General features: G+C 42.4%; 3 protein-coding genes across 14 annotated transcripts in view; 1 reads left to right on the top strand and 2 right to left on the bottom strand.

Annotated features, from left to right (window-relative positions):
• KANSL1L (KAT8 regulatory NSL complex subunit 1 like) overlaps positions 1-7,599 on the top strand; it is a 98,559-nt gene extending 90,960 nt beyond the window's left edge. Inside the window, exons 12-15 of the mRNA XM_034786513.1 lie at positions 4,706-4,818; positions 5,514-5,694; positions 6,353-6,655; positions 6,751-7,599. Coding sequence (XP_034642404.1) covers positions 4,706-4,818; positions 5,514-5,694; positions 6,353-6,601 — 543 coding nt within the window. The 3' untranslated portion in view covers positions 6,602-6,655; positions 6,751-7,599. The remainder of the gene's footprint in view (positions 1-4,705; positions 4,819-5,513; positions 5,695-6,352; positions 6,656-6,750) is intronic.
• Positions 7,600-7,748: 149 nt separating this feature from the next.
• On the bottom strand, positions 7,749-20,302 carry RPE (ribulose-5-phosphate-3-epimerase). Its single transcript, XM_034786512.1, has 7 exons — positions 20,145-20,302; positions 15,892-15,971; positions 14,915-15,054; positions 14,287-14,421; positions 14,008-14,094; positions 12,942-13,496; positions 7,749-8,748 (listed from the first exon to the last, which is right to left on the bottom strand). The coding sequence occupies exons 1-6, from the start codon at positions 20,264-20,266 to the stop codon at positions 13,374-13,376; spliced, it is 687 nt and encodes a 228-aa protein (XP_034642403.1). The 5' UTR covers positions 20,267-20,302; the 3' UTR covers positions 7,749-8,748; positions 12,942-13,373.
• A 4,122-nt stretch (positions 20,303-24,424) lies between these two features.
• Positions 24,425-27,040, bottom strand: part of UNC80 (unc-80 homolog, NALCN channel complex subunit) — a 181,021-nt gene continuing 178,405 nt past the window's right edge. For all 12 annotated transcript variants that reach the window (XM_034785311.1, XM_034785316.1, XM_034785312.1 and 9 more), the window contains one exon: positions 24,425-26,137. In XM_034785311.1, the coding sequence (XP_034641202.1) occupies positions 25,868-26,137 (270 nt within the window). In that variant the 3' untranslated portion in view covers positions 24,425-25,867. The remainder of the gene's footprint in view (positions 26,138-27,040) is intronic.

Below are 27,040 nucleotides of genomic sequence, written 5' to 3'. Positions count from 1 at the left end.
GAAGGGGCTCCAAGTTTCAGGTCTGCCATACGAGATCCAGAAGACCATTCAGGACCTCCCCTTTGAGGGTGTGACTCTTGTTTTCCAAAAAGACGGATAAAAGGCTTCATAGCCTAAAACAGTGGTCTCCAAAGTGGGGTGTGCGCACCACAGGGGGTGCACAAGAGGATCCATCGGGGTGCGCCACCGGAGCAGCGCCATTTCCCCGCCCCCAGCAGTTTGGCCGAGAGTCCAAGCAGCTTTTTTGTTGTTGTTGTTGTTGTTGTTTTTTATTTCAACAGTTCGGCCGGGAGCAGGGGGTGCGAGCTCAAAAGTTCTTACTGACGGGGTGCGCAATCAAAAAAGTTTGGAGACCACTGGCCTAAAAGACTCAAGAGCCATCCTCAAATGGCTGGACCTCCATACTCCCACCATGCAGCGGAAACACTTCAGACCACAACCTCCTCCGCAGTTCTACCAACAGCAGAACCGACAGGACAGTTCCTGGAGGAGGAATTGGAGCAGTAGGAAGAGGCTGCACCTGTCCTCAGGCCAGGGCTCTGGCCAATCCAAGCCACCTCCCGGTCCCAAATCGGCCTTTTGAAGGTGCGGTCGAGGATGGCACACCAGAACAAGAACTGGATCTACTCTGCCTTACCTTTTCATCCCGACTATCCCCTTTCTACCGTGCATGGTCCTGTATCACTTCGGAACGCTGGGTGTGGCGCACGGTAGAGAGGGGATACTCCATCCAATTCTGTGCCCTCCCCCCCTTCCATTCCCCTTCCCTGTCCCTCTTCAGGGACCTCTCACGGGCAACTCCTTATACTGGAGGTGCACTCGCTCCTTTTGCTAGGGGCAGTGGAAGAGGTTCCTGAAGAGCAGAAGGGCAAGGGTTTCCTATTCCCAGTATTTCCTAATACCGAAAGCCAAAGGCGGGCTCAGGCCCATCTTAGACCTGAAAGAACTCAACAAGTTTGTGAAGAAGCTCAAGTTCTGCATGGTCTCTTTGGCCTTCATTGGATCCAGGAGACTGGTATGCCGCCCTTGACTTGGACGCATACTTTCACATAGCAATAATTGAAAAATTAATTATTTTAAAATAAAAAATACCTCAGGTTTGTGGTGAACAACAACCAATATCCGTTCACAGTCTTCCCGTTCAGCGGCACCTCGCGTGTTCACCAAGTGCACGGTAGTCATGGCCGTGTTCCTGCGCAGGTGGCAAGTACAGGTGTTCCCGTGCCTCGACAACTGGCTCATCAAGGGCCGCTCCAGAGCTCAAATGGAGGCACAGGTCGACTTCATAAGGGTAACGTTCGACAATCTGGGCCTTCTTCTGAATGAGGGGAAATCAACGTTGTCTCCAGTTCAGCAGATAGAATTTATAGGGACAGTGCTGGACTCGACCCAGGCCAGGGCATACCTCCCAGAAGTGAGGTTCCAGGCCTTTGGCAATATCATTCGAGGTCTCAGGCAGTTCCCCACTACCACAGCAAGGAATTGCCTGAAACTTCTAGGACACATGGCAGCCTGTACCTGTGTGGTGCACTTGGACTTTGGCATTTTCAGTCATGGCTAGCATCGGGGTATTGGCCAGCCCGAGACAATTTGGACAAGGTTGTAACCCTGCCTCGCCAGGTTCTTGACTCCCTTCTGTGGTGGCTCAACCCACAGGTAGTATGTGCAGGGATTCCCTTCTCCAGCCCTCAGCCGTCTCTCTCCCTAGTGACGGACGCATCAGCACTGGGCTGGGGAGCACATCTGGGAGACCTCAAAACTCAAGGCCTCTGGTCTCAGGCAGAGCTCGCTCTCCACATCAATGTCAGAGAGCTGAGAGCGGTGCGCCTGGCATGCCAGACTTTCCACATCCACTTATCAGCCAGCTTTGCAAGCATGTGCATTAGGGCCTAATTCAAAGCCCAGTAAAGCTAATGGGAGTCTTTCCACTGAAGTCTGTGGACTTTGGATCAGGTTGTAGGTCCCCAGCAGCAGCTCACAGTGAAGCTGTGGAGTGCTGTGTTCAGATAGATTTATCACAGAATAACGCAGCTGCGATAGGTTGTATTCACATCTAACAGTTACAAATTCCCTGATCCATTTTGTAAAATCATGTTCCTAACCCTGTTGCAGCAAAAACCACGTGGCTGTGTGCTGTCTGTTGTAGGGTATTACCAGGGTCCAATGTGCTCTTTGGCAAAACTTAACCTAAAATCTGTGGTTAGCTCCCCTGGGCTTTGTCTACACTACAGATCTTACAGCGGCACAGCTGTACCGCTAAAGCTACACCGCTGTAAGGTCTCCCGTGTACCCGCTCTATACCGGAGGGGGAGAGTTCTCCTGCCAGCATAATTAAATCACCCCAACGAGTGTCTCCTGCCAACAAAGCGCTGTTCACACTGGCTTGTCATTGAAACTTATGTTGGGCAGGGAGGTGTTTTTTTTCCCCACACCTCTGATTGACAAAAGTTTTACAGACAAAAGTGCTAAGGTCAACAAAGCCTCAGTTCCATGGCAGCTGACTGAAGATTCTGCAGCACCTTCAGGCACACTTACAAAATGGAATATTGTATTGAATTAACTAGGAAAATGAACAGTGTAACATCCATTGTTGTTTAAAAATTGAATGTAACATCCATTGTTGTTTAAAAACAAGGTGTGGCCATAGCATCCTTCTGCTCTCACCATCCCAAGGTGCTCAAGTGAATTTTTGGGCCATTGGCAACCAGAGTACATTACAGCAGTCCTGAACCTGTTCTGAACTCTATGCCGGAGAGCGGGCCTGTGGAGAACTGGTCCTTGGGTGTCTTGAGGAGGGCAAAACACAGCTCCTTTGTGTGCATATCCTTGTTCTTCTCCTGTGACTGAGCAGCAACCTCAGTTTTCAATGTTCTGCGGAAGAAGTAAGAGTCAGACTGTCTCAAAGTGCAGGGCAGATCTGGTGTCTGAATCCAGAGGGCTTCACTTAGCAGCCTGAGTCTCGTGCTTAACTGAGCAACCAAAATTCTCATGAGCTTGGATCTAAGCATCTTGCTGGAGTTCTGGAAACCATTCACTAAGAAATCTTTTGCGTTGAAATGGTGACTATATTTTCTGCTGGGTTTCTAGTAGGAATGTGGCATTTCACCTTTCCCCCGGGGCCTTTCATTTTAGAATGTTTTTTATTCTTAATGAGGTCATACTCACATTACTCCACGCTCAAAGCACATTGCTGCTTCCCACTCCTGCAGCATGAGTATCTTTTTTTTTTTTTTTTTTTTTTTCCGTGCACCCTTATGTGAAACATTAGCTTAGAGTTGTTGCATTCCTTTATAACTCTCTGGGCTCCTGGAACTGGCCAAGATATATTGGACTCCCTCTTCAAGCAGTTTTGGTCTGTTCTAAACATCGTTTTTTCGGTTGCAGATATGGTAACCATCGGTCTGAGCAAAATCTAAGCCCTTATGGCCCATCCTCCATTTAAACTATTTCACAAAGATAACGTTGTGTTGTATCTTCACCTCAACTTTTTGCTCCACTCCTCTGAAAGCTTCATAGTATGCCTGCTCAGGCCAGACTTTAAAATTTGGATAGGTCCAAGCCTTCTAGGAAATCATCTCAGCTGCTCATATTTGGTAAGACATCCCAGGCAGTCTCTGTTCAGAGACTGTTTAAATCAGATACATATGATAGGCTAAACTTACAAGGCTATGAGTAAGCAGGAGTTCCAGTGCTGAGAGAATTAAGGGTTCTTTTGGTAGTGCTCGGTGTGCCTTTCCCTCTCCCCTTTGCCATGTCTCCCTAACAGATTTGTAAGTCTGCTGCACAAAGTTCAGCTTCTCCAGCACTGTTCTTTCAAATGAGAAGCCCGACTGAAGGATGAAACACTGTTTTCTTAAGTCTTTTTTCAGCTAAGCACTTCCACGCCCTTCTCCTGAACACTGCTGCTGTTCATTGTTCTTTGCGGAGGCAATTTTTGAAGAATGGAACTTACTTATTAGTAACTGGAATTTTCCAAATGTATTGCCTCTGCATATCTACACGCTGCACCTCATCCCCAGACTTTTGTTGAGTCTTGGATGCTGAAGTAGAGAGGAATTAAGACCAGCTGGAGTCACCGGCTTTTTATAACCTTGAGTAGAATTCTTGGGGTCATGGTTAATGCTCAACAGTTAACATCATAAAATAGCCCGGGAACTTTTTTTAAGGATACTATTACCTGAAGATCTACATGCTTAACTCAACTAGATGTGCTGTGCTACTTTAGAACCAAAATGCAAAAAAATCTGAGAGTTTACATCTCTGAAGGAAAATGTAGTTGCTCTTAAGTGCTATAGTTCACTTCTATGTCCTGCCCTGGAAGAGACGCAAGTGTGCATCCACAAATGTAATATGTCTCCTGTTTACTTGACTTACAAGTAAGTAACCTTCCTTTTGCTTTTCAATCTAGTGTAGTCCTTGTATTTTCATGGGGTGAAAATAATTCTTATATCAACTTGAGATTCCCCCCTTCCAAACGTGTAAATTAGCAGGCTAAAAAGTTGTTGTATCATATAGCTGTACTTTTCTGTCATATTTTAACATAAACACAGAGTTTACTATACCTTTGTACCCTCCAGTGCACATTCAATACTTTTTGTTGTGCGTGTGACAGAGATTCCCCACATGACTGTATATAAAACTATTGTTTTCATCTTTAGTGATGCTTGTAATCATGGCAGCAGCCATCTCTCATTTATAATTACAGATCGAAGATCTGTCAGATGAACTTTTTTCTTCACGTCATGCAAAATATGAAGAGAGAGAGAAAGCAAGGTGGTCGTTGTGGGAACAGAGCCGATGGCCCAGAAGAAATAGCAGGCAGGTGTATTGTCATAAATGGAGGACTCTTACAGAATCATTGGGATTTTCTGTTGGTAACACAGCAACTTTTAGAAATCCTATCAATAGAATGAAGCATCTTTTGAAAATGAGAGTATTCCTCATCAAATAGTTTACCATGTACGGTATCATACATATTTAATGTATTGCTTGAAAAGGAAAACTATATCGCTTTAAATCTTAGGAATTTAAAGAAAACCTAGGTTATTGGGATATTAGTGAATAAAAGCTTAACATTTTCTGAACCCATCCCACTTCTGCTGTTCGTTGCGGTGCTCAGTAATTATTGCCTTAGTCAAATGAATAGGGTGTCACTTCTCACTCAGTAATCTCGGATTTAGATGAAAGAATGGGGTGTCACTTCTCTGGATCTAAGACTGAAAGTAATTGCATTCAGAGACCCACTTCAAGTACTGGATTCTGTTAAGTTTGAACTTTCAAAAAAATGTTGTCAGATATAAAAATGTATTTAAATATTTTATACCAAGGTCAGCTTTGCTTTAGAGTTCTGTTTTCAGGTTTTCTTTACTTCTAAGCATATAAATAAGAAGCCATTATTAAAAACTTAGAGTAGTGCCTTTTTTCCTTTTTAAAAAAAAATTGGAATTGTTTCCAGTCACTTGACAGAGCAGTTATTAAACAAAAGCTTATTTTCTCATTTTGTCTTGTACTAGACCTTATAGCAAAAATGCTGAAGGACAGCAGGGCCAAGATCCAGTACTGAAAGAAAACCATCGCAACTCATGTGCCTCACTGCGTTGTGCTGCTGAAGCTGCTTCTGATCTTACTTCAGAAATCCACAGTTCTGTATGTTTAAGGGTCCCACAGCCTTCAAAGGAAAACCAAGAAGCAAAGGTATGATGGTTTTTAGTAAATAAGGGCCTGATCCAATGCCCAAAGTTTCCCTGACTTCAATGGGTCAGGCTCTAAAGTTGCAAATGTAAGTGTTCTCATCTCTAATGTTTGGATTGTGTTTAAAGCTTCTGCAAATTACCAGATTGAGATCACTTCCAAATGAAGGCCTCGATTTGTCACCAGACAAACAGGAACAGCACAGGCAAAACTTTCACTAGTGGGTCAAAATGTCTCCGCCTCGGAGATGAGAGAGTAGCAGGCTCTCTATTGATACATTCTGTAGCTTTTTTTCAGAGGATGCCAACATGTGTTCCAAATAGTACTGATTGTGATGGTAATAGATGTTCTTAACAGTAGAAAATAGAGGATTCCTTTTTTACATCCCTTGCCTCTTACATTGTAACTGCATTGTTTAACCTTGGAAACAATGTTGGGATACAACTTATTTAAAAGATTCTATACAAAATGAAGTTGTGCTGTATTAAGCCAAGCTACATTGAAAATTGGTACCCAGCAGAATGGTATTCTTCCCTGTAGCTGAAGAACCCTGCAAGCACTGTAAAGAACAAGACTCATTTGTTACTTGATAACAGAATCATTCTGCACATAACTAACCAGGACCCCTCTTTCCTCCCCTCCCCCCTCTGACTCCTTTCAGTCTGAGCTGTGGGAACTTCGGGTTTTTCCGTTAAAGGATGAAGACATAGAAACCTTACGGTGCCAAGACCAAATAACAAATCAGACTGAAAGTTCAAGTGCAGCTTTCCACAGTGACTCCCTCTGCACTTCATGTACTCCCATCACTTTGCCAAACAATGGCCATCCACCAAGAAAACAATCCACAGAAGAGCTGGAAGACTGCAAAAGTGTTTTCCTGGGACTCTGCAGCACAAGAAAACACAGGTGACAGGGAATAATGTGGTTCATTAGGAAAGCCGAGTAAGATGGAGAAAAGTATAAGGTAAAATCTCTGTTGTTCACACAAGAAATAACAGCACAATTCAAATACTGTACATTAGTAGCATATAATATATTTTCTTTCTTGCTTTGTAACAGGTAGGATAAAATCCCAAACGCAACACTTTCTTCTTCCCGAACCACAAGAGAAACTAATTCTTTCGAGCTGGAAGTCTAGTATTCCCTGTGCTGAAAGTGGGCACACCTAAATAGCTGGCACGGTTTACTGCTTTCTGTTGTCATCTTGCCACGTTCTTTAATATTCTTCCTTTTTTTCTTTCAAATGTGTTTATGGTTCTGATGGATTCTGGGACAGCAGAACACACTTTATTCCTTTAAACAAACAACTTCAAAACACAGAAAAACTACTTGAAAAGACAGTGAGGAGGAGGGGGTAATTTCAAATTGTTTCCTTTGGTGGCATGAGCATGTGGCAAATACCTGCCTTGTCTGAAATCCCTTGAATATTTAAGTACCAGTAGTTTTTAAATGACACTTTCAGAAGCCTTATATTTGGCTTAAAATGAGTCACTCATTCAACTCTGAGGATTTCTGCATGAAACTAACAATAAACACTAACACACAAATATACCACTATATTTCCATAGTTGATTTCTCTACTATATGAAAGGTAGACAGTTTTCTATTTCAGTCACATGGGGAGCAGAGTAGCCTAGGAGTGGTGAGGAAACAAAGATTGAATTAAATGAAGATGCAGCTCTGAATTTCATTTTGGATCATCAGATATTTGGAGACCTAACTCCTAGACCTGCAGTAGCTAATGCTGCTTATAACTGTGCTGTGTATCTTACCAACAAGTATAGTTATTACGATTTCTAAGCAATACCTTGCAAGGTTCTACCAAGTATGCAAAAGCAGAGTGACTAACCAGAAAGGAAAACATTGTTAATAAGGACATCAGAAGGGCTTAAAAAAAAATTTCATAATGTTTCTAAATACAGATTGATTTTTAAATTCCCAGCCATTACACTAAGAAAATAAAAGCAAATTGTTTAAACTCATACATTCTGAATTATAGTATTTAGAATTTATCTGCATCCTCAAGTGATGCTAATAGAAGACGACGCATACAAGAATTGACGATATAGCAGAATTCTTGTAGCAGAACAGTAATTCGACACCAGTAGCACATATGTATAAACCACTGTCAGCAGGAAGTTTTTCTGTGTACAACAGTTGAAGGCAATTATATAGGAGTCTCTGTTCTTGTACAAAATTTTTCCTCAGCTTGTAATATCCAATACTGACAGATGACCCGTTTGTAGTGTCAAACTTAATTTTTTTCCTGTCAGATTGACTGGAAATATACGCTGGACCTCAGAAAAAAGTTCAGTCAAGTTTCAACACTACTGCCTATGCTACATTGTAGTTTATTGCACATTCTGATTTATTTTAAATCCTTTTTTTAACACTGGTTTGTCCAGCAAATTAAACTCAAATTTTGCCTCAATGTCTGATACAATAATCTTCAATGCAAGGTTTTTTAAATTAAAAGTTATTTCCATACAATGTGTATAGTCTGAATTTGATTAGCAATAGAAGTACTTAGATTCCCTTCACAGGTCTGTAACATCAAATTAGTGGTATGTGCCTTTAAGACCTGAAAACCTGTATGGTCTTTTAATGGCTTTGTGGGAGCCACAGAGTAGTAAGGGTACAAAGCCTTGCTGTTGCATTTGTTAATGTTGCATAACTAACTGGCTGTGAGATTGTTGTTTCCCCCTCTATTATCCCTTCTTCCTAGTTTCTGAGTGGAATGGGGTATTTCTCATCTCTCTCCCTCGTCTTCTGGCTGCTGGGAATGTGAGTTGGAGAGCAGTCTGAGGTGAGGCTCTTTTCTTCTCCATTCCCCTGCTCCTTCAAAGTGAAGATAGGAGCAGCTCAGATCCTCATAGCTCCCATCATACAACTTTATAGATTGTTCAGTGCCTCCTGCTCTTGTCTGATCTATCTGGTAGTGTGAGGAGCAATCCTGGGATCTGGGCATCAGTCACATGAACTCCCTGCATGCAGGACCCAGGAGAACTACAGGTGAGGAACACTGACTTAGTAATGAAGTCTGAATCATCCAGGATCCTGAAGGAAAAAGAGAGAGTTAAGAGAATATTTTAAAAATGAAGTAAACTTTCGAGTAGGACTACTAACCAAACTGGGTGGGTTGGCAGGCAGGCAGCTCGCTGCATTGCTTTTTAGAGGATCTGGATAGGAGACTCTTGCACTATAAAATCAGTAACTACAAATGGTATTACGTAGGATGAAGAAATCTTTGCAGTGCCCCTGAGTAGTTCCTGGCAATTTCCTTTATTGAGCAGTATTAACATCCTCTTCTAAAGATGTTATTTGTTAATCTTGCCAGTTACATGGCTGATACAAATGGAGATTGCACACAACCTCTTTGTCCCTATTGAAATGCCCTCTGCCCTACCCATTGTGTGAACAGGCTAAACCTTCCAAGAACGTAATGAAACCACCCTGGCAAAGATGAGATGGGCAAGAAAGAGACTGAAAAACTGGATGCAAAATGGAGAACTTTCCTTTTATATTTTCTTCCTATGCAAATATTTAAGGCATTTTTTTCCATCTTGTAGTCCACATCTCATCTGATTAAAAAACAGATTTGGGATAGCAAAATAATCTGCTGGGGGCAGATTCTAAGACCACTTCCATCCCTTGAACTCCATGACATAAGGCAAGAATAGAATATAGTTTATTGTTTCTCTTTACTTACCACTCCCCCATACCAGCCCTGCACTCTGTAATCCTTCCAGTTCCTGTATGTCCTCCCATAATTACGTGTGTGCTTTCTCCCAGTGCCCCAAGTGCCTGGAATGGCCATCCTCTTCCCTCCCCCCAGCCTACACACTACACACCACTTAACCTCTCCTTCAAATCTCCCCCCACTACTCCACAAGCTCATTTTATTGGTATAAACCTCCCTCCTCGCCGGTGTCATCTCCCTGACTCTGGAAACTCTTGGGGCTAAGGATGCTACTATTTACTTGTATTACAGTAGCCCCTAGAAGCTCCAGCTGAGATTGAGGCCCTATTTTGCTAGGGTCTGTACAAACACATTGGAAGAGACAGGCCTTGCTCCAAATAGTTTATAGTCCAGAGTCAAGACAGCGTGGGATTATGATCCCCATTTTACAGAGAGAGACAGACAGACAGTAAGTGACTTGCCCAAGGCCACACAGGAAGTCTGTGACAGTAAGAAACTGCACTTAGTCTGTCTAGCACCTACACAAGCCCCATCCCCACCCTCTTTCTTCACATCTGTTGTACATATCTGTTGTGCTGTCTTCAGTTCTTAATAATAAAAACTTATGGTTATAATAATTCTCTCTCATGGAAATGGCCTCCATCAATTTCCTTCCTTTCCCTCACCTATAGTTTGTGTATTGTGTCACATGAATTTTGAAACAACTAGCTGTCTAGGTCAGAGCATGCTGAGAACTGCTATACGCACAGCTCAGCCCCAGGGCTGAGTTTATAAAAAGCCATGAAGCCCCTTACTCAAGTTCCCCCCCCCCCCCATACCTCCCTTAAACATTCAAAAATTTCCTCAACTTTTTGTCTTTTAGCTGTTACATAAAGGCTAAAACAGGTCATTCCTCCCCTCCCATCCCCCTGTGCAACTGTAAATTACTGAGCATTATGCAGTCAGGCACTGTGACTTGTTTTAGTATGTTTGTGCTTTGTTTACCATTTTGAATCAAAAGGCATTTTTTCAGGTCTTCATATCTCCTTCCCTGGCCCTGTTGCAAGAGGTTTCACATCCTCCTTCAGATCCACGACCTTCATCAAAGCATGGGAAGGGCAGAAAGTCCTCAGATGTGGCAAGCAGAGCATATTTTCAGTATAGTTTCTCACCCTATTTGGGTGCATGCTAGCTTGCTTACAGAACTGTCTTTTGGAGGACCCCATATTCAAATAAGGATTGAATTGGACATCTGGAGTCTTATATATTTTCCTCCATTGATGACAGTGGGCACCCTGGACCTCCAGGCCAGTAATGCAGTAGTGCACAAAAGTCTGCTTTGGCACTACAATCTAGATGGCTTTATTGGCTCTCCCTTGGAACTTTGCCTGTTTTGAGACAAATAATTCTTAACTGGCTTTCATTTTAGTCCCTGTGATATCCCTGCACTTTTATTGTTGAAAATTTATTTACATCATGAATTCATCCACCTAAAGAATCATGAGACTGAGGTTATAGAAAAGTATAACTAATTATGTTCCTCACTGGGGGTCTGGCAGGTTGAATGGCATGAGACTGATGTGCAGAGTGTCTGGAAATCTGATTTCGGCATGAAAGTTTGAGTCAAACTTCTCTATTCATTGACCCATGACTGAGTGATTCTGTGTGGTTAATTTTAATATGGAAATACCTAGTCTGATCAGGCATCCAAAGGGAAAGTGGCTCTCTGTTCAATATGTACTTTCATGGATGAGGTGTAGCTGCTGTTTTCTGTGCATAAGCATATTTACATCACTTAAAAATAAGTGCAGGAAGGCATGCTGGACAGAAAATTGTCATTTTTAATTGTTTGCTAATAGTGAGAAAATGGGCAATTTTTAAGGAGTAATAGAAGAATGTAATTAAGCATATGTGAAAGTAGTAATCTCCATGGTGACTAAGAGCCTTTCCCTCAACTGTAATAAGAGGCTGTGGAAGTGAAGAGATCACACTTCCAAAGGGGGGTGCTGCAGTAGGAACAATTAGCCAGCCACTCTGCTGGGGAGGTGAGGTGGTTTTCCTGCATGTATGTTTTCCCCCTGAAGTGCAGCCCTAGGCTGGCAGTTTACACCTGCTCAAGCCTGTCGACAAAAAAAGGTGTGGACCCCAAACTGCTCTAATCTAGGACTGACAAAGGATTCAATTACATATTTCTCCTTGGGACAGAGCATAGTATTTTTTTTTAACTGAAAGGGTGTTAAATGACAACATGCAGTTAAACATTCTCTCCACGGTACTGTGGAATGAGTACTGTGTGAATGAGTTCTGGTAACTAGTTATACTGTATTTGAGCAAATGATTCCATACTGACAGTTATCCCGGACTTGATTCTGTTTAAACTCTAGCTGGCTTACTAACAGCATTGAGGATGCCTTGGCCCAGGCCTCACAAGCCTGGCTGAGCCCCTTGGTACTTTTTTGTGCAACCCAGGCCAAATGCCTTTGGACTGGTCTACACTGTGGGAGGGGGTGGGGGTGATGTCGATGTCAGATACGTCGACTTCAGCTACGCTATTCCCGTAGCTGAAGTTGCGTATCTTATTTCGACTTACCTTGGGTCCCTCACGGCACGGGATCAACATCCACAGCTCCCCTGTCGACTCTGCTACCGCCGCTCGCCCTGGTGGAGTTCCGGGAGTATGTTCGGGGATCGATTTATCGCGTCTAGACAAGACACGATATCGATCTCCGATAGATCGATTACTACCCACCGATTCGGCGGGCAGTCTGGACGTACCCTTTGTTGCTGCATCCTCACACCTGCTTTTACTGAGGGAGCTAGAGTGGCTATGTTTACCAAGCTGCCCCCACACCTGTAGTATCTCTTCTCTGTTGAACTGGGGTATTGGGAAGAAGTGTACATACATGTCCAACATGGTTTTTCAGAGAGAGACTAACTAGAGGAATTCTTGAACCAGTCCTTTCTTTCTTGACTATCATTGCTTAGAAACTGAACACCTGAAGCAGATTCACCCTGTGGTTCTAAACTATCCTACTTCCCCTCCACTGGAGTAGGCCTCGTGGATGCTGGTTATTACATTTTATACACAGGCAACAGCTGAAGTAGCTGCTTGGTCTTCCAGCCATGGATTGCCTGAAGGATACATTTACCTATAATTAGGCACTGGAGCCTATCTGAATAGCTAGAATGCAAAAGACCTGGCTCAGGATCCCCATGTGCTTTTGTACAAATGAGCAAATACCCTGTGGCTGCTCATTCTGCAATTAAAATTTTGTTAACCCACAATAGCAGGCAACTTACTATTCTACTGCTAGTGACAAAACCACTCTTCTACAATGAAGTTTGTTGTAAAAACTTCAGGAATCAATGTCTAATCTAATAACTGTACCTTCAGATCATTTATCTTGGAAAGTTTTCACTAGCTAGTCATAAGGATACCACCTATGAAAACTAGGCCAAGAGACTTAGTTTTTCAAAGGAGAAGCTATGATAAAAGCTTACTGTGGAACTTTTATTTCCCACTGCTGTGAGAACGAAATATTGTACCATAACTTTATTGGGGTGTACATACCTGTCTAAGTTAGTGAACTTAGTTCTGGAAAGATGCTCTTTCTTGGGGTAGATTGGTTCATCCTGGAGTGCACATACCACTGAACAGCTAACAGATGAGTTTTGCTAGTCGTAAGATGACTTATCATCAGTGTTTTATTTCAAACATTGAAACAGTTTTGTAGGAATGCACAGAGCAGACTCTTAGTCTTCCACACCTTTCAAACAAAAACTCACAATTCTGTTTCCATCCAATACCTGTTATCTGCTATAAAATAAGTCTCCAGCCAATTTAAGGGATAGCACTGGCTGATTGTATTTCCAGCCCTGGCAAAACAGCTGCTTGCAGTGAAGGAACAATTCTTCAGTGCTGCAGTCCTGGTTCAGCAGCAATGTTTCCATACTGGAATAGAACCCGTTCACACTCAAGCTGCCTTGGCATGAGTTGGCAGTCTCATCGGTCCAGGGAACGTTTCTGAGCAGCTTCTGAACACACATTCCTCAGGAGGTTGATGACAGATCTAGGATCTTCACTTTTCATAATAGCACTGCCAGACACAATCATGTTTGCTCCTGCCTGGAAGAAGGTTAACCAGCCAGCTGTGTAATATGGACCACCACCACATAATCCCAGTACACTCTAACTAGTGAAATTAGAAAAGGTAGGTAACTATTGTCCACTTGCAATACGCATGGACTTCATCAGCACAGGTTCAGACTTCAAAAAAATTACTCTACTAAGAAAAGGGTATTTCCCCAAACAGCTTTCCTGCAGCCTTGATTAGTTCTGGTTCTATCCTGAGCAGAGGGTGACAAAACAAGTGCTGTAGGTTAGGTCATGGTATGGGACAGCTCAGTGGTTTGAGCATTAGCCTGCTAAACCCAGGGTTGTGAGTTCAATCCTTGAGGGGTCCATTTAGGGATATGGGGCAAAAATCTGTTGGATTGGACTAGATGACCTCTTGAGGTCCCTTTATGATTCTAAAACAAAGCAAATGGCCAAACTGAAAGACCCAGCAGGGAGATTACAATCTCGTGCACAGAAAGAAGGAGAGTCCTCACTGTGCAGTTCAGTTTTTAAAGCTTACCTCTGCACATTTATGGATGGTGTCTGGCCCCACACCACCATCCACTTCAATATCCAAGGAAGGAAATTGTGTCCTCAGCCACTGAATCTAAAGAGCCCATACAAAAACCCCCACAAAAGTTAAGCACTTGGTTTTACATAGATACTCCCCAGGTCTATATAATTTCTAACATTTAAATGACTAAGGATTTTTTGTTAATGTCCTCTCCCTTCCCAGTTGTCAAGGCATAGGGAGTAGAAACAGACTAGTTCCATTTAATAAAACACAATCAGTATCTACCTTTGGCATCATGTCTTCCATGAACTTCTGCCCTCCAAATCCAGGTTCTACTGTCATCACCAAAGCCATGTCTATCTGATTGGCCCATGGTGCTAAATATTCAACTACAGTTCCAGGTTTGATGGCCAAGCCAACCTACGGAAGGAGGGAAAGATAAATGTAAGTACATCTGTAGGACAAAGGAGGCTTGCACCTGTGTTAGCATTGCTCTGATACTGGCTACTACAAGCTTTAAAAAAATACTGATTAGATATTGTGAACAGTATTTAGAATATTATTTAGGCTCAATTAAGGCAAAAAGGTATTGATTGCATTAAAGCAATGGTCCACAAACTTTTTATGTTGCTCCCCACCCATAATGTAACCAGTCCATGGCCCCCAGGGGCGGAGCTGCAGCTGGGAGCAGGAGTCGAAGCCAGGAGCGGAGCTGGGTGGCCCTTCGTGCACCTCACACTTTGGGGACCACTGCATTAAAGCAAGATTCCACTTTGTCTCCAGGACTTCTGTTCAGATATAAATTGCTTTCATTTCATTAGTCCACAAGAACATTATTGCCCAGATCTTTCAATGCCAGAGGGAGGCAGCTACTGCAATGCAACACACTACTCTTGCCACACCAGCTCCTCACCTTCATCCCATTTTCCCGAATGTCTTTAATCAGTGCCCCTGGATTGTCTGTAGCCTCTAGGTGAAAAGTGTACTGGTTTGCACCTGCTACAGCCATTGGTTTCACCCACTGCTCCGGCTTGGCAACCATCATGTGCATATCTGAAAGGAATCACGAGTAAGCAAGATACACTGGGCATGCATCATTCACCAAAATATACCAATATGTGGACTATCTGTAATTCATATGCCATATCTGCTGCTTTAGAGTCATTACAGAAGATGCACATTCAAAGCATGTGCTCAGAGCTCAAAAAGAGTAGTAACAGCATAAGCTGTTTAAATGAGTGCATATTAATTTATACAAAACAAATTCAGAATATAAATCCATGCTCAATGTTGGTATTATTAGATATGTTTAGTAATAATTACTACTTGAGCTTAATAGGACATCGATTACATTATAGTGACATGCCACATGGGAGAGTGTTTCTTTAAAGTACTAAAAAACAAACAGTAGCTCACATAATACATTCTCCCCTCCCTCTGACTTAGTTTAGCTAAGAAGGAAACTGTATTTTTACAGCGTTTTGCTTGGCTATAAATATTTCGTAATCACCGAACATGAGGCCCAGGACATGGCTCCTTTGTGCTACTCAAGTTCTAGAAAGGGGCTGGAAAGCTGGGGAAATCCTCATCTGGCATAGCTGGCTCTACACTAGCCCTCCTCGACTTTCCCCACATGTACGGGGATGTGTTGTAACCACATTCCAATGATTCCTGCCACCATCCTGGCCTCCAGTGTAAGGCTATTCTAAACTAAGACAGCATAAAACCAGCCCCAGGATTAGGGAGCAGCAAAACGGTTTTGAGGTTACCCCACTGAGTTGTGGCCTGAGCTTACAGGCCACAAGTGAGGATAAAATCCACAATGTTTTGTAGTTTCCTTTGTCAGTATAACAACACGTACTCAAGAGTTTGGAAAAATGAAGTCCTTACCGAAGAAAGGATCCTGACCCAGCTGCTTTCGAAGGCTCTCTACTACAGGGTGTCCAAATGTGATGTTCGGAACAAAGTGCCTAGCAATTAGAAAAAAGCACTTTATTAGGCTTGATATGGTTTTACTGTATGGTGACTAAAGTAAGGAATTTTATATTGACCTACATTTATGGGAAATATAAAAACAAATCTTTATAGACTATGTTCAAGAAGCAGTGTCGTTAATACAATTAACCTCTCCCAGCTGCAGGCAGTGCCACCACCAGCAGCAGCGCAGAAATAAGGGTGGCAATATTGCAACCCCCCTACAATAACCTTGGAACCCCCCCAATTCCCTTTTGGCTCAGGACCCCCCATTACAACACCATGAAATTTCAGATTTAAATATCTGAAACTGTGAAATTTCAGATTTTAAAAATCCTATCACTGAAATGTACTAAAATGGATTGTGAATTTGGTAGAGCCCTAATAATAGGGTTATAAGCAATAGCTAGCATAGATTTGTCCAGAACAAATCATGCCAAAGCAACTTAATTTCCTTCTTTGACAGGGTTACTAGCTTAGTAGATTCAGGGTAAGCAAGACGTGACATGTCTTGATTTTAGTAAGCCTTTTGACACAATTCCATATGACATTCTCATAATCAAATTAGGGAAATACAATCTGGACAAAACTATTATCTGGTGCAAATCTGATTGAAAGACCATACTCAAAGAGTAGTTATCAATGGTTTCCTGTCAATCTAGTGGGGTCCCACACATCAGCCATGGGTCCGGTACTATTTAATATTTTAATAACTTGGATAATAGAGTGGAGAATATGCAGAAGACACCAAGATGGGAGGGATGCTAGCATCTTGGAGGACAGGATTAGATTTCAAACCAACCTTGACAAATTAGAGAATTGATCTGAAATCAACAAGATGAAATTCAAAAATGACAAATGCAAAGTAACACACTTAGGAAGGAAAAATCAAATGCACAGCTACACAACAGGAATAACTGGCTAGATCATAGCACTGCTGAAAAGGATCTGGCGGTTATAGTGGATCACAAATTGAATAAGTCAATAATATGATGCACTTGCAAAAAAGGCCAGTATCTTTCAGGGGTGACTGACAGGAGTGTCATATGTAAGAGGTGGGAGGAAACTGTCCTGCTCTACTTGGCATAGGTGAGGCCTCAGCTGAAGTTCTTGTCCAGTCTGGGCACCACACTTTAGGAAAGATGTGGACAAAATGGACAGAGTCCAGAGGAGAGCAACAAACAAGATATAAGGTTTAGAAATCCTGACCTATGATGAAAAGTTGAAAAACTGGGCATGCTTATTCTTGAGAAAAGAAAAGTGGGGGGTGGGGGAGGGATTTGATAACCGTCTTCAAATATAGCTGAATCACTTGGTAATAGTGACCATAATGTAATTAAATTGAACATCCCTGCGGCAGGAAAAACACCACAGCAACCCACCACAGTTGCATTTAATTTAAGAAAGTGGGACTACACAAAAATGGGGAAGTTAGTTAAATAAATTAAAAGGTACAGTGCCAAAAGTGAAATCCCTGCAAGCTTAATGGAAACTTTTTAAAGGCCTCATAATAGAGGCCTTTTAAATCCCAAATTTAAAAACATAGAGGACCAAAAAAGTGCCACCATGGCTAAACACCAAAGTAAAAGAAGCAGTGAGAAGCAAAAAGGCATCCTAGTGAGGAAAACAGAAAGGAGTGTAAACTCTGGCAAATGAAGTGTAAAAATGTAATTAGGAAGGCCAAAAAAGAATTTGAAGTACAGCTAGCCAACGAGTCAAAAAGTAATAGCAAAAAGAATTTTAAGTACATCAGAAGCAGGAAGTCTGCTAAACAACCAGTGGGCCACTGGATGATTGAGATGCTAAGGAGCCCTCAAGGATGATGAGGCCATTGCAGAGAAACTAAATATATTCTTGGCATCAGTCTTCACGGCTGAGGATGTGAGGGAGATTCCCAAACCTGAGCCATTCTTTTTAGGCGATAAATCTGAGGAACTGTTCCAGACTCAGGTGTCATTGGAGGAGGTTTTGGAACAAATTGATAAAAAGTAATAAGTCACCAGGACCAGATGGTATTCACCTAAGAAGGAAGGAAGGAAGGAAGGAAGTCAAATGTGAAATTGCAGAACTACTAACTGTGGTATATAACATTTAAACCAGCTTCTGTATCAAATGACTGGAGGATAGCTAATGTGACATCAATTTTTAAAAAGGGTTCTAGAGGGGATCTAGCAATATACTAGAAGTCTTTGAGGGGGTCAACAAGCATATGGACAAGGGGGATATAGTGTACTTAAATTTTCAGAAAGCCTTTCACAAGGTCCCTCACCAAAGGCTCTTAAGCAAAGTAAGCAGTCATGGGATAAGAGGGAATGTCTTCTTATGGACTGGTAACTGGTTAAAAGATAGGAAACAAAGGGTAGAAATAAATGGTGAGTTTTCAGAATGGAGAGAGATAAATAATGGTATACCACAGTCTGTACTGGAACCAGTACTATTTAACATATTCATAAATGATCTGGAAAAAATAGGCAAAATTTGCAGATGATACAAAACTACTCAAGACAGTTAAGTCCAAAGTAGACTGCGAAGAGTTAGAATGGGACCTCACAAAACTGGGTGACGATGGCAAATGAAATGCAAAGTAATGCACATTGGAAAACATAATCCCAACTATACATATAAAATGACAGGGGTCTAAATTAGCTGTTACCACTCAAGAACAAGATCGTGCAGCAGCAGTCAAAAAGTGAACAGAATGTTGGGAATCATTAGGAAAGGGATAGATAAGACAGAAAATATCATATTGCCTCTATATAAATCCGTGGTACGCCCACATCTTGAATACCATGTGCTGAAGTGGTCACCCCATCTCAAAAAAGATATCCTGGAATTGGAAAAGGTTTAGAAAAAGGCAACAAAAATTATTAGGGGTATGGAATTGCTGGCATATGAGGAGAAATTAATAAGACTGGGACTTTTCAGCTTGGAAAAGAGACGACTAAGGGGGATATAACAGAGGTCTATAAAATCATGACTAGTGTGGAGAAAGTAAATAAGGAAATGTTATCTACTCCTCATAACACAAGAACTAGGAGTCACCAAATGAAATTAATAGGCAGCAGGTTTAAAACAAAGGAAGTATTTCTTCACAAAATGCACAGTCAACCTGTGAAACTCTTTGCCAGAAGATGTTGTGAAGGCCAGTCTATAACAGGGTTCAAAAAACCAGCTAAATAAATTCATGTTGGATAGGTCCGTCAATGGCTATTTGCCAGGATGGGCAGGGATGGTGTCCCTAACCTCTGTTTGCTGAGAATGGGCAACAGGATGGATCACTTGATGATTACCTGGTCTGTTTATTCCTTCTGCGGCACCTGGCATTAGCCACAGTTGGAAGACAGGATACTGGCCTTTGGTCTGACCCAGTATGGCCGTTTTTATGTTAAGAGCTGTTTTAAAGAGGACAGTGATGAAGTGTCCTTCACACAGGAGTAGTACAAGTAGTACCTGACTTAATCTGCAATAAGAGGGATTTAGATGGATATTAGGAAAAACTTTGTAAGGGTAGATAAACACTGGCCTAGGCATCCGAGGGAGGTTGTGGATCCCCCATCGCTGGGAATTTTTAAGGACGGGTTAGCTAGACCTGTCATGGATGGTCTAAGTTTACTGGATCCTGCCTCAGCACAGGGGCTGGCCTTGCTGACTTCTGGAGCTCCTCCCAGCCCTACATGTCAATGAAACACACACTTCCCGTTCGTTAGCCACTAGGATCCCTGCACTATCACCACAGCGGATTTGACAGGACGCTGCACCAGAACAGCCCCTGATCCTGCGGCGGGGTCTAGGCAGACGCCCCCTCTCGCCTGGGTGTGTCTACACCGCGCTCAGGCGCCGGCGCGTGGCAGCTGACTCGGGCTAAGGGGCTGTTTAATGCGCTGAGACCCTCGCACCCCTCCCAGGGCCCTACGACCAGCCAGCGGCACGGGCCAGCCGCGGGCTCCCACTGCGGGCAGCGGGCTCAGCGCAGTGCGAGTGCCCGAGCAGGGCTGCCTGGGAGCAGCGCCCGGCCCGGCCCTGCCGCAACGAGGCGCTGAGCAAACCCCCGACGGGCCGGCAGGCAGCAAACGCCCTGCGGAGCCGCCTCGCGCGCAGAGCAGCGCCAAGCCTGCAGCCGCCCTGGGGGGCGGGGCCCGGGCTCGAGCCGGCCCCGAGGCGGCGGTTACCCGTCCATCACGTCCAGGTGCAGGTAGTCCGCCCCGGAGTCCAGCATGCGGCCGCACTCGGCGCCCAGCGCCGCCAGGTCGCTGTTGAGGATGGACGGGCCGATCCGGCAACCCGACGCCATGGCCGCCGCGCCACCGGGAACTGAGCGAGGCGCAGGCGCAACAGCTTGAGGGACGCCACAACCCCCTCCCCGGGGATGCTGGGACGTGTAGTTCTTCTGCCGCCGCCGCCTGCGGCTTGCAGAATGGCAGAGACTACTCGCCCCACAATGCAACATGGTGCCTGGGGAAAGGGTGGCGCAGGCGCGCTTCATCAGCCTTTGGCGTCCCTCCCGGCGCCAGGGGGCGGGGCAGCACTGGAGACCCGCCCCCTGAGGGGCGGTGCAAAGACCATGATGGGCGGGAGGGGGAGAGGCGAGCCCCGCCCGCAGCACAGGGCACACAGCTGGCCCAGGCTGGTGTCCCTGAGCCTGGCTGCCTGCTCTGGTCACTCCCTCTGCAGCCCCGGGCTCCGACTGCTGGCGGGATCCTGTCCTTGCCGGACTCTTGGTCAGGCCCAGCGTGGCCGTGCTGCTGTTCCTCCTTCGTGAGGGTAGCTCCTGCAGCTTGCCTGGACGGAAGTCAGGCATCGGCTTCCATGGCATAACGCCTCGCCGCCATCGAGAGTCACCAAGTTCCAGCGATACTGTCAACTAAACTCACCCTTCCCTGAGTTCCGGCGCACCGTGCCGAGCCAGCCGCTTTCACCCAGCTTTGTATCTCATGTAGGCCAAAGCAGAGGTTTATACCTACCAGAATGATGGGTTATTGTCAGTTTAGGAAGAGACAGTCAAATATTTAGGAAAAATAAAAGAAAGGGGGAGTATTAGCTTGACTTCCAAAGTAACCCATTCAGAAGTGTAATATATGAGTGCAATAAATGATGGCCAGGCCTCCAAACGTGGCAAATACACCACATTGGTTGTTAGCTGTGGAGCATTTGGAGGGAATTGCAGGAAGAAAAGTTTATCAGAGAATGTCAGCTCCAGCAAAGACAAAGTTTGGAAAGATGGAGGCCCTCTCTGGAGGAAGTAGCCATCATAAGGCCTAAGAAAAATCTCACACCACACCACATTAAATATTTGTGATATATTTTATTATTTGTGCATATTCAAACATTAAACTCTTATAATCTCTTTCATAAACATAATTCAGACATCTCTATTATTTATATTTTATCCCTGGTCTTTGGTCACTTGGTACACATCACAGGCTTTGCTATTAGGTACTTTTGGGAAGTACAGTAGATGGTTTTCTCATTTTAGATCTATAAGATTTTGGGTCTGTAATCCTTCAAATTATTTTTAAAGGGCTTTCATTTTACTAATGGGGATTTTTGTTCTCCGGTTGCATTGATTCTTAAAATGAATTACACAGTTGTAATGTGGGGAAATTATATAATTTGACATGTTTTTACCCAGTTCTATGTAACGAATTTGACTTAAGCCCTCAAATCTCACTTGCTTCAAATAAACTCTATTCTCTGTTTGGCACAGCAAGATTGCCTTCCTTTCAGTGCAAGACTTGACTACTTCCCAATACAACAGAAAATGCAAATGAGAATGTAATATCCTACTTAACTGCTGCCCTGAGATAATATTTTAAATCACATATCCACTAGGTTCTGAAGGTTGGTCTATTGTAATTGGTTTCTTCTCCGATATTTTGTTTCTTTCCATCTAAACATTTCTTTGGTAATGGGAAGTCAAAAAACACTTTGTTAAAGCTTAAGATTTGTTCAAATTTCAAAGAGAATGCCCTTATTTGGAGATTGGGAGGGAACTACACCATTTATAAACTTATACTTAGTTTTAGGGTTTCAACTCAACAAGAGTTTCTAGTTTTGATGTTTTTTGAACTTCCAAACAAATTGATAAGATCAGTTTCAAACCTACATCATGTTTTCCTTCTGGAACACAATTTTCTTTCCTTCAAAAATCTAGGCAATAGTATTATTTCAAATACATCCTGTGACATTCTTATGCACATACATGTACATATAAATACACCTAGACATTCAGCACAGTTAAGGTCATATTAAGAGGACACAAATGCACACAACAAGTGGATCACACCGAAAGTTCCCAGTACAATGATCCCCCCTTTCTAAAAGGCGGGGGTGGGGGATGTATGGCAAGTTCTAGCGAGGCACATATTAAAAGATGACAGATAAACATATTAAATTATAACAAAGTTTGTTGGCAACAGAGCAAAGTAATCTCATATAGCAGGGTATAGTGCTTTTTAAAAAGGGAGACTTGTCTAATGTTGTACAATAGGATTAAACAGAGCCTTGTCTTTTAATTACTATTTGTTGAACATGATCAGTGTGAACAGACTTTTCTATCTTTAATCCTTTTGACAACTGCAAATTAGTTTAAAACTTTGAGGCAACACAACAGAACCAAACACTGACAGACATTTGTAAGGGCCAGACGTTTGACATTCACTTAAGGCCTCTAACACTAATTAAGCAGCATAATTTTCCTTCACAGCAGAAATATACCAGTCACTTTATAGAGATACTGGAAAAATGCACAAACTCTGCTAAATTACATGTTTATGCACCTTATTAGTACAATATTAAGTGCAACCAATCTGAAAGTAAAGTTTATAAGTATACAGACTGATCAGCCTGTCTTTATAACTACCTAATGAAATTATAGCCCTTTCCTGGGCCACCTGAATAATGTAATCTTCATTTATACACTGCACTTGTTTGGTTGGATGGTGGACTTCAAAAAGAGGCATTTTTAGTCCTTGCTATGGCTTGCTAAGATGGATTCAGCTTGTAACAGTGGGCAACCTTAATGGAAACATTTATCAGAAATATTGAATTTATTGTAGTAAATCAGTTATTTTTCTATAATTAGACTAGAATACCATGGCAGGCATCTCACATTAATGTAAATGCTTCCTTTTAAAGTATATTATCAGTGAAAAAGTGACTACAAAATTCAACATGGAGTTCCATGTTTATTGCCTCTCAGTCATTTCTATATCAAATTTACTTCGTTTATGAATAAAATATTTCCCCCACTACTGCCAGTTAACCCAAACTGGGATCTGAAAGTGAAGCCGTGTTCTTTCTGATTTGTGAGTCATCGTTAATAATAGCAATTCCACATGAGGGACGTAATTAATAATTCTTTTGATGATGCCAACACTAGGAAAGAATCCAGTGCAGGCTCTGTAGTGCTGAGAGACGTAAGAAGTAGTCAGATATATTTAAGTAAGCGATATAAGCAGCTATCATTCAGAATACCCAGGATCTGTGCTGAGCAAGGTGCCATTTTTACATAGACACTTTTTTGACCACAAACCACTTTCAGATTGCCCACTGTACAGCAAGGGCTTAATCCTGCAAGGTGACTAGCACTTCCTATGAGGTGCAAAGTGCCTTTAACTCTCAATGAAGGCAACAGTAGTAGAGGGTGCTCAACACCTCTGGACTGGGGCCTAGATAGACAAGCTTGAGAAAAGAATACATTTTGTTGTTGCTAAATTGTACGTGTGTGTGTGTGTGTGTGCGTGTGTGTGTGTGAGAGAGAGAGAGAGAGAGGGAAAATAATATATAGGACCCAATTCTGTACTCTGATGTACACACAGGGCTCCTACTGACACATATGTATATGTAGAGGATATATGATGGTGAGGTAGAAAGGTTTGATTGGTTGAAATTACCAAAGCCACCAGTCAGTTCTGGAGCTGATCTTAAATTAATGCCAATAAAACTTGTAATAGTGCACCAGACCAGCGTATAGGCTGTGTATGACAGTGTTTTACAGAAAAATGATTTTAGAAAAAAAGAGTTATTTAAAAAAATATAGTGGTGTTGTTGTTTGCTTGGTGTGGGTTTTGTTTTGTTTTTGGTCATATCATTTTAACTCTAAAATCATGTTGTCTTAATACCATGAGTCCAGATTGAAAGGTAAAAAAGATTGTAAAGTAATACATTTTAGAAAGCTCTAAAAGTGATCAAAAATAACTTTTCTATGCATAATAATGCCCCAATTATAAGGTCTAATACAGGGGTAGGCAACCTATGGCACGTGTACCGAAGGCGGCATGCGAGCTGATTTTCAGTGACACTCACACTGCCCGGGTCCTGGCCACCGATCTGGGGAGCTCTGCATTTTAATTTAATTTTAAATGAAGCTTCTTAAACATTTTAAAATCCTTATTTACTTTCCATACAATTGTTTAGTTATATATTATAGACTTACAGAAAGAGACCTTCTAAAAACGTTAAAATGTATGACTGGCACGCGAAACCTTAAATTAGAGTGAATAAATGAAGACTCGGCACACCACTTCTGAAAGGTTGCCGACCCCCGGTCAAATATCTCATTCTACCAAGGTTAGTTGAAAATGTATTATGTGAACACACACACACACACGTAAATATGGTCATTGCTTGCAACTTCACAGTATGCCTCACAGCTATTCTGCGGCTTTCCCATATGTCAATGACTAAAGTCTTGTTTCAATTTAATCCTATGATCTTGAAGCACAGATCGTAACTCACCCACGACTTCAGTCAATTCCCAAAAGAGACATGATATACATATAAGTATTATGCATTTATATCTACACATGCAGAGTCATAATTAGTGCATATTCATATACCCACATAGAATGGCGCCTTTTTAAATACAATCTCAGTGTGCAGAAAATATATTCTTTCATCAGGTCTATTCTCTGCAATATCCATTCCTAGTTTACAGGAATGTGAAAATATGGATTATATACGTTTCTTAAAATATACATTTCCAAGTGCATACAGAGTAGATATTTGCGTCAATTAAGTTGTTGCCCTGTATTAGAAAGTCCACACATTCTAGCTGTGTTTTTTACATAAATTGCTTAATATATTTAAGCAGAATAGATAGTACCATTTATGTCATCTACAGACCACTCCCTCCCGCCCATCTATCTTTGAGCACAGCATGTGCATTCTTTCCTGTAGTATGTAGTGTATTCAGTTTTACACAGAATGACTATTTTTCTAGCACTAGGGTATTATTTTACAGAGTGCAATGAAACCAACAGACAAAAGTAAACACTGCTAAAGTCTGCAGTGCCAAAAAATATCTTTCTAATCATTCAATGGTATGTGCCATTGCTATGGGGATTAGAAAACACAGTCATGGGCCTGTTTATTTAAAACAATCTTTAGTTCAATATTCATTGTCAGCATTTTGACTGCCAATATTCAGTCAAGCAAGTCTTTGATTCAGATACTATATAACCCTTCTGAAATTACAAAAATAAACTTTGGGGGGCAGTGTTAAAGTGGCTAACCTCAAAAAGGTTGGGTTTTTTCAGTCTACTATATTAAACTAATGTATTTTACTGGAGCAGCTGCAGACTGCAGTAGATTTCTGGCAGATCAAGATTTTGGGAAACAGATATGTGGCTGCAGAATTGTTTAGAATTCTCCTCTGGTCTTTGCTGTCTGCCCTGAACCAAATTAGATTTGCCAAAAAGGCTTAGCTTGTTTTCTAAAACATATTTGCCAATCTGTAGCAAATAGGTTGTTAGATATTTTCCCTTGTTGGCTATAAAGTGCTCTTTCTGATTAGTTCATCAATAGTTATCAAGAAACTCTATAGAGAAGATACAGTTTCTCTACCAAGACTCTACATTCTCTCTCCTCCCATGCTAATGCAGTTCCCCGACATTTAAACATGGGACTCATCTAAGTCAACATCAGTCTCACCAAGCTCAACATGCGTGAAGCTGAAGTGGCTGGTAAGGAGGGGATTCTCCATCCCATTGTCCTCGCTGATGTGAAGGACAGTGTCTCCATGTTGCAGTAAGCTGGTTGTCTCAAGGCCTGCAAAGTCCTCTGTATCAGAGAGCTGTGTGGGTGGGGTACTATGTGCTTGTGCTGGCCGGGGCTCCAAATCCTCCTCTGGTTCTTTTTCCTTCTCAGTGGGAAGTGCCTCACTCTGAAATCAAGGAGAGCTTGTGGTCAGGCTCCAACTCATGGGAAGAGAAGGGGGCGGGGGGGAGAATAAAAACCAATGTGTGCAAAATATATTCAGATCTGTTAACTAATAAAGGCTAGACCATAACTGCCCCTTGGTTTATTTGAAATGTTTAAAGGTACAAAACCCTAAAATTTTATGCAAAAACAGTTAATTTTTTTCTGGCTGGTGAATTTGTAGTGGAAATTACAAAGATAACATTGCTTAAAAGGACACTACAATTTGAAATTCTTTTAATAATTTTTCCAAAATGGGTTTTTCTATCTCTTCTGCTCATAGCCAAGGATGTGTCCCCCTGGGGAACCAGATAAAGAGACATCAGAAAAGAGACCTTTGTCTCATTGGGCTGGCTCTAAATTCTGCGTTACAATTTGTAATTTTCCTCACACACCATCCTCCACCCATCAGTGATGTCTAACACCTACTTTTTCCAGCAGTCAGTGCATGACAAAGAGCTTCTTTCTAAAGGTATCCTACTGCAATTAGATATATGATTTACTCTAGCTAGTGTGAGTGCCAATAGCAGTGAAGGTGTAGTGGCATGAGTCTCAGCCTGCACTCTACAACCCTGTCCTGGAGCCTGGATACTTACTTGGGTGACTAGTCCATGTTGAAGCCCATGTGCCACGGCTCCACTGCTACTGGCACTCATGCTAGCTAGATTAACATTAACTCATGTACGTCTACACGTGCTGCAATCACACACCCTGATTACTGTATCAACATACTCAAAGTCTGGTACCTTTGCTAATGCAGTCATGTGTTTTTGATAGGAATCCTTCCATACTGATGCATCAGTCTACCCTACCCCAACCCCCACCACAGATCATTCCTCAGAGACCAATGTAGCTGAGCAGAGAGTTG

This window comes from Trachemys scripta, chromosome 11 (genome assembly GCF_013100865.1).
Source record: "Trachemys scripta elegans isolate TJP31775 chromosome 11, CAS_Tse_1.0, whole genome shotgun sequence".
Classification (NCBI taxonomy): Eukaryota; Metazoa; Chordata; order Testudines; family Emydidae; genus Trachemys; species Trachemys scripta.
This window is presented reverse-complemented; position numbering and strand designations above follow the sequence as displayed.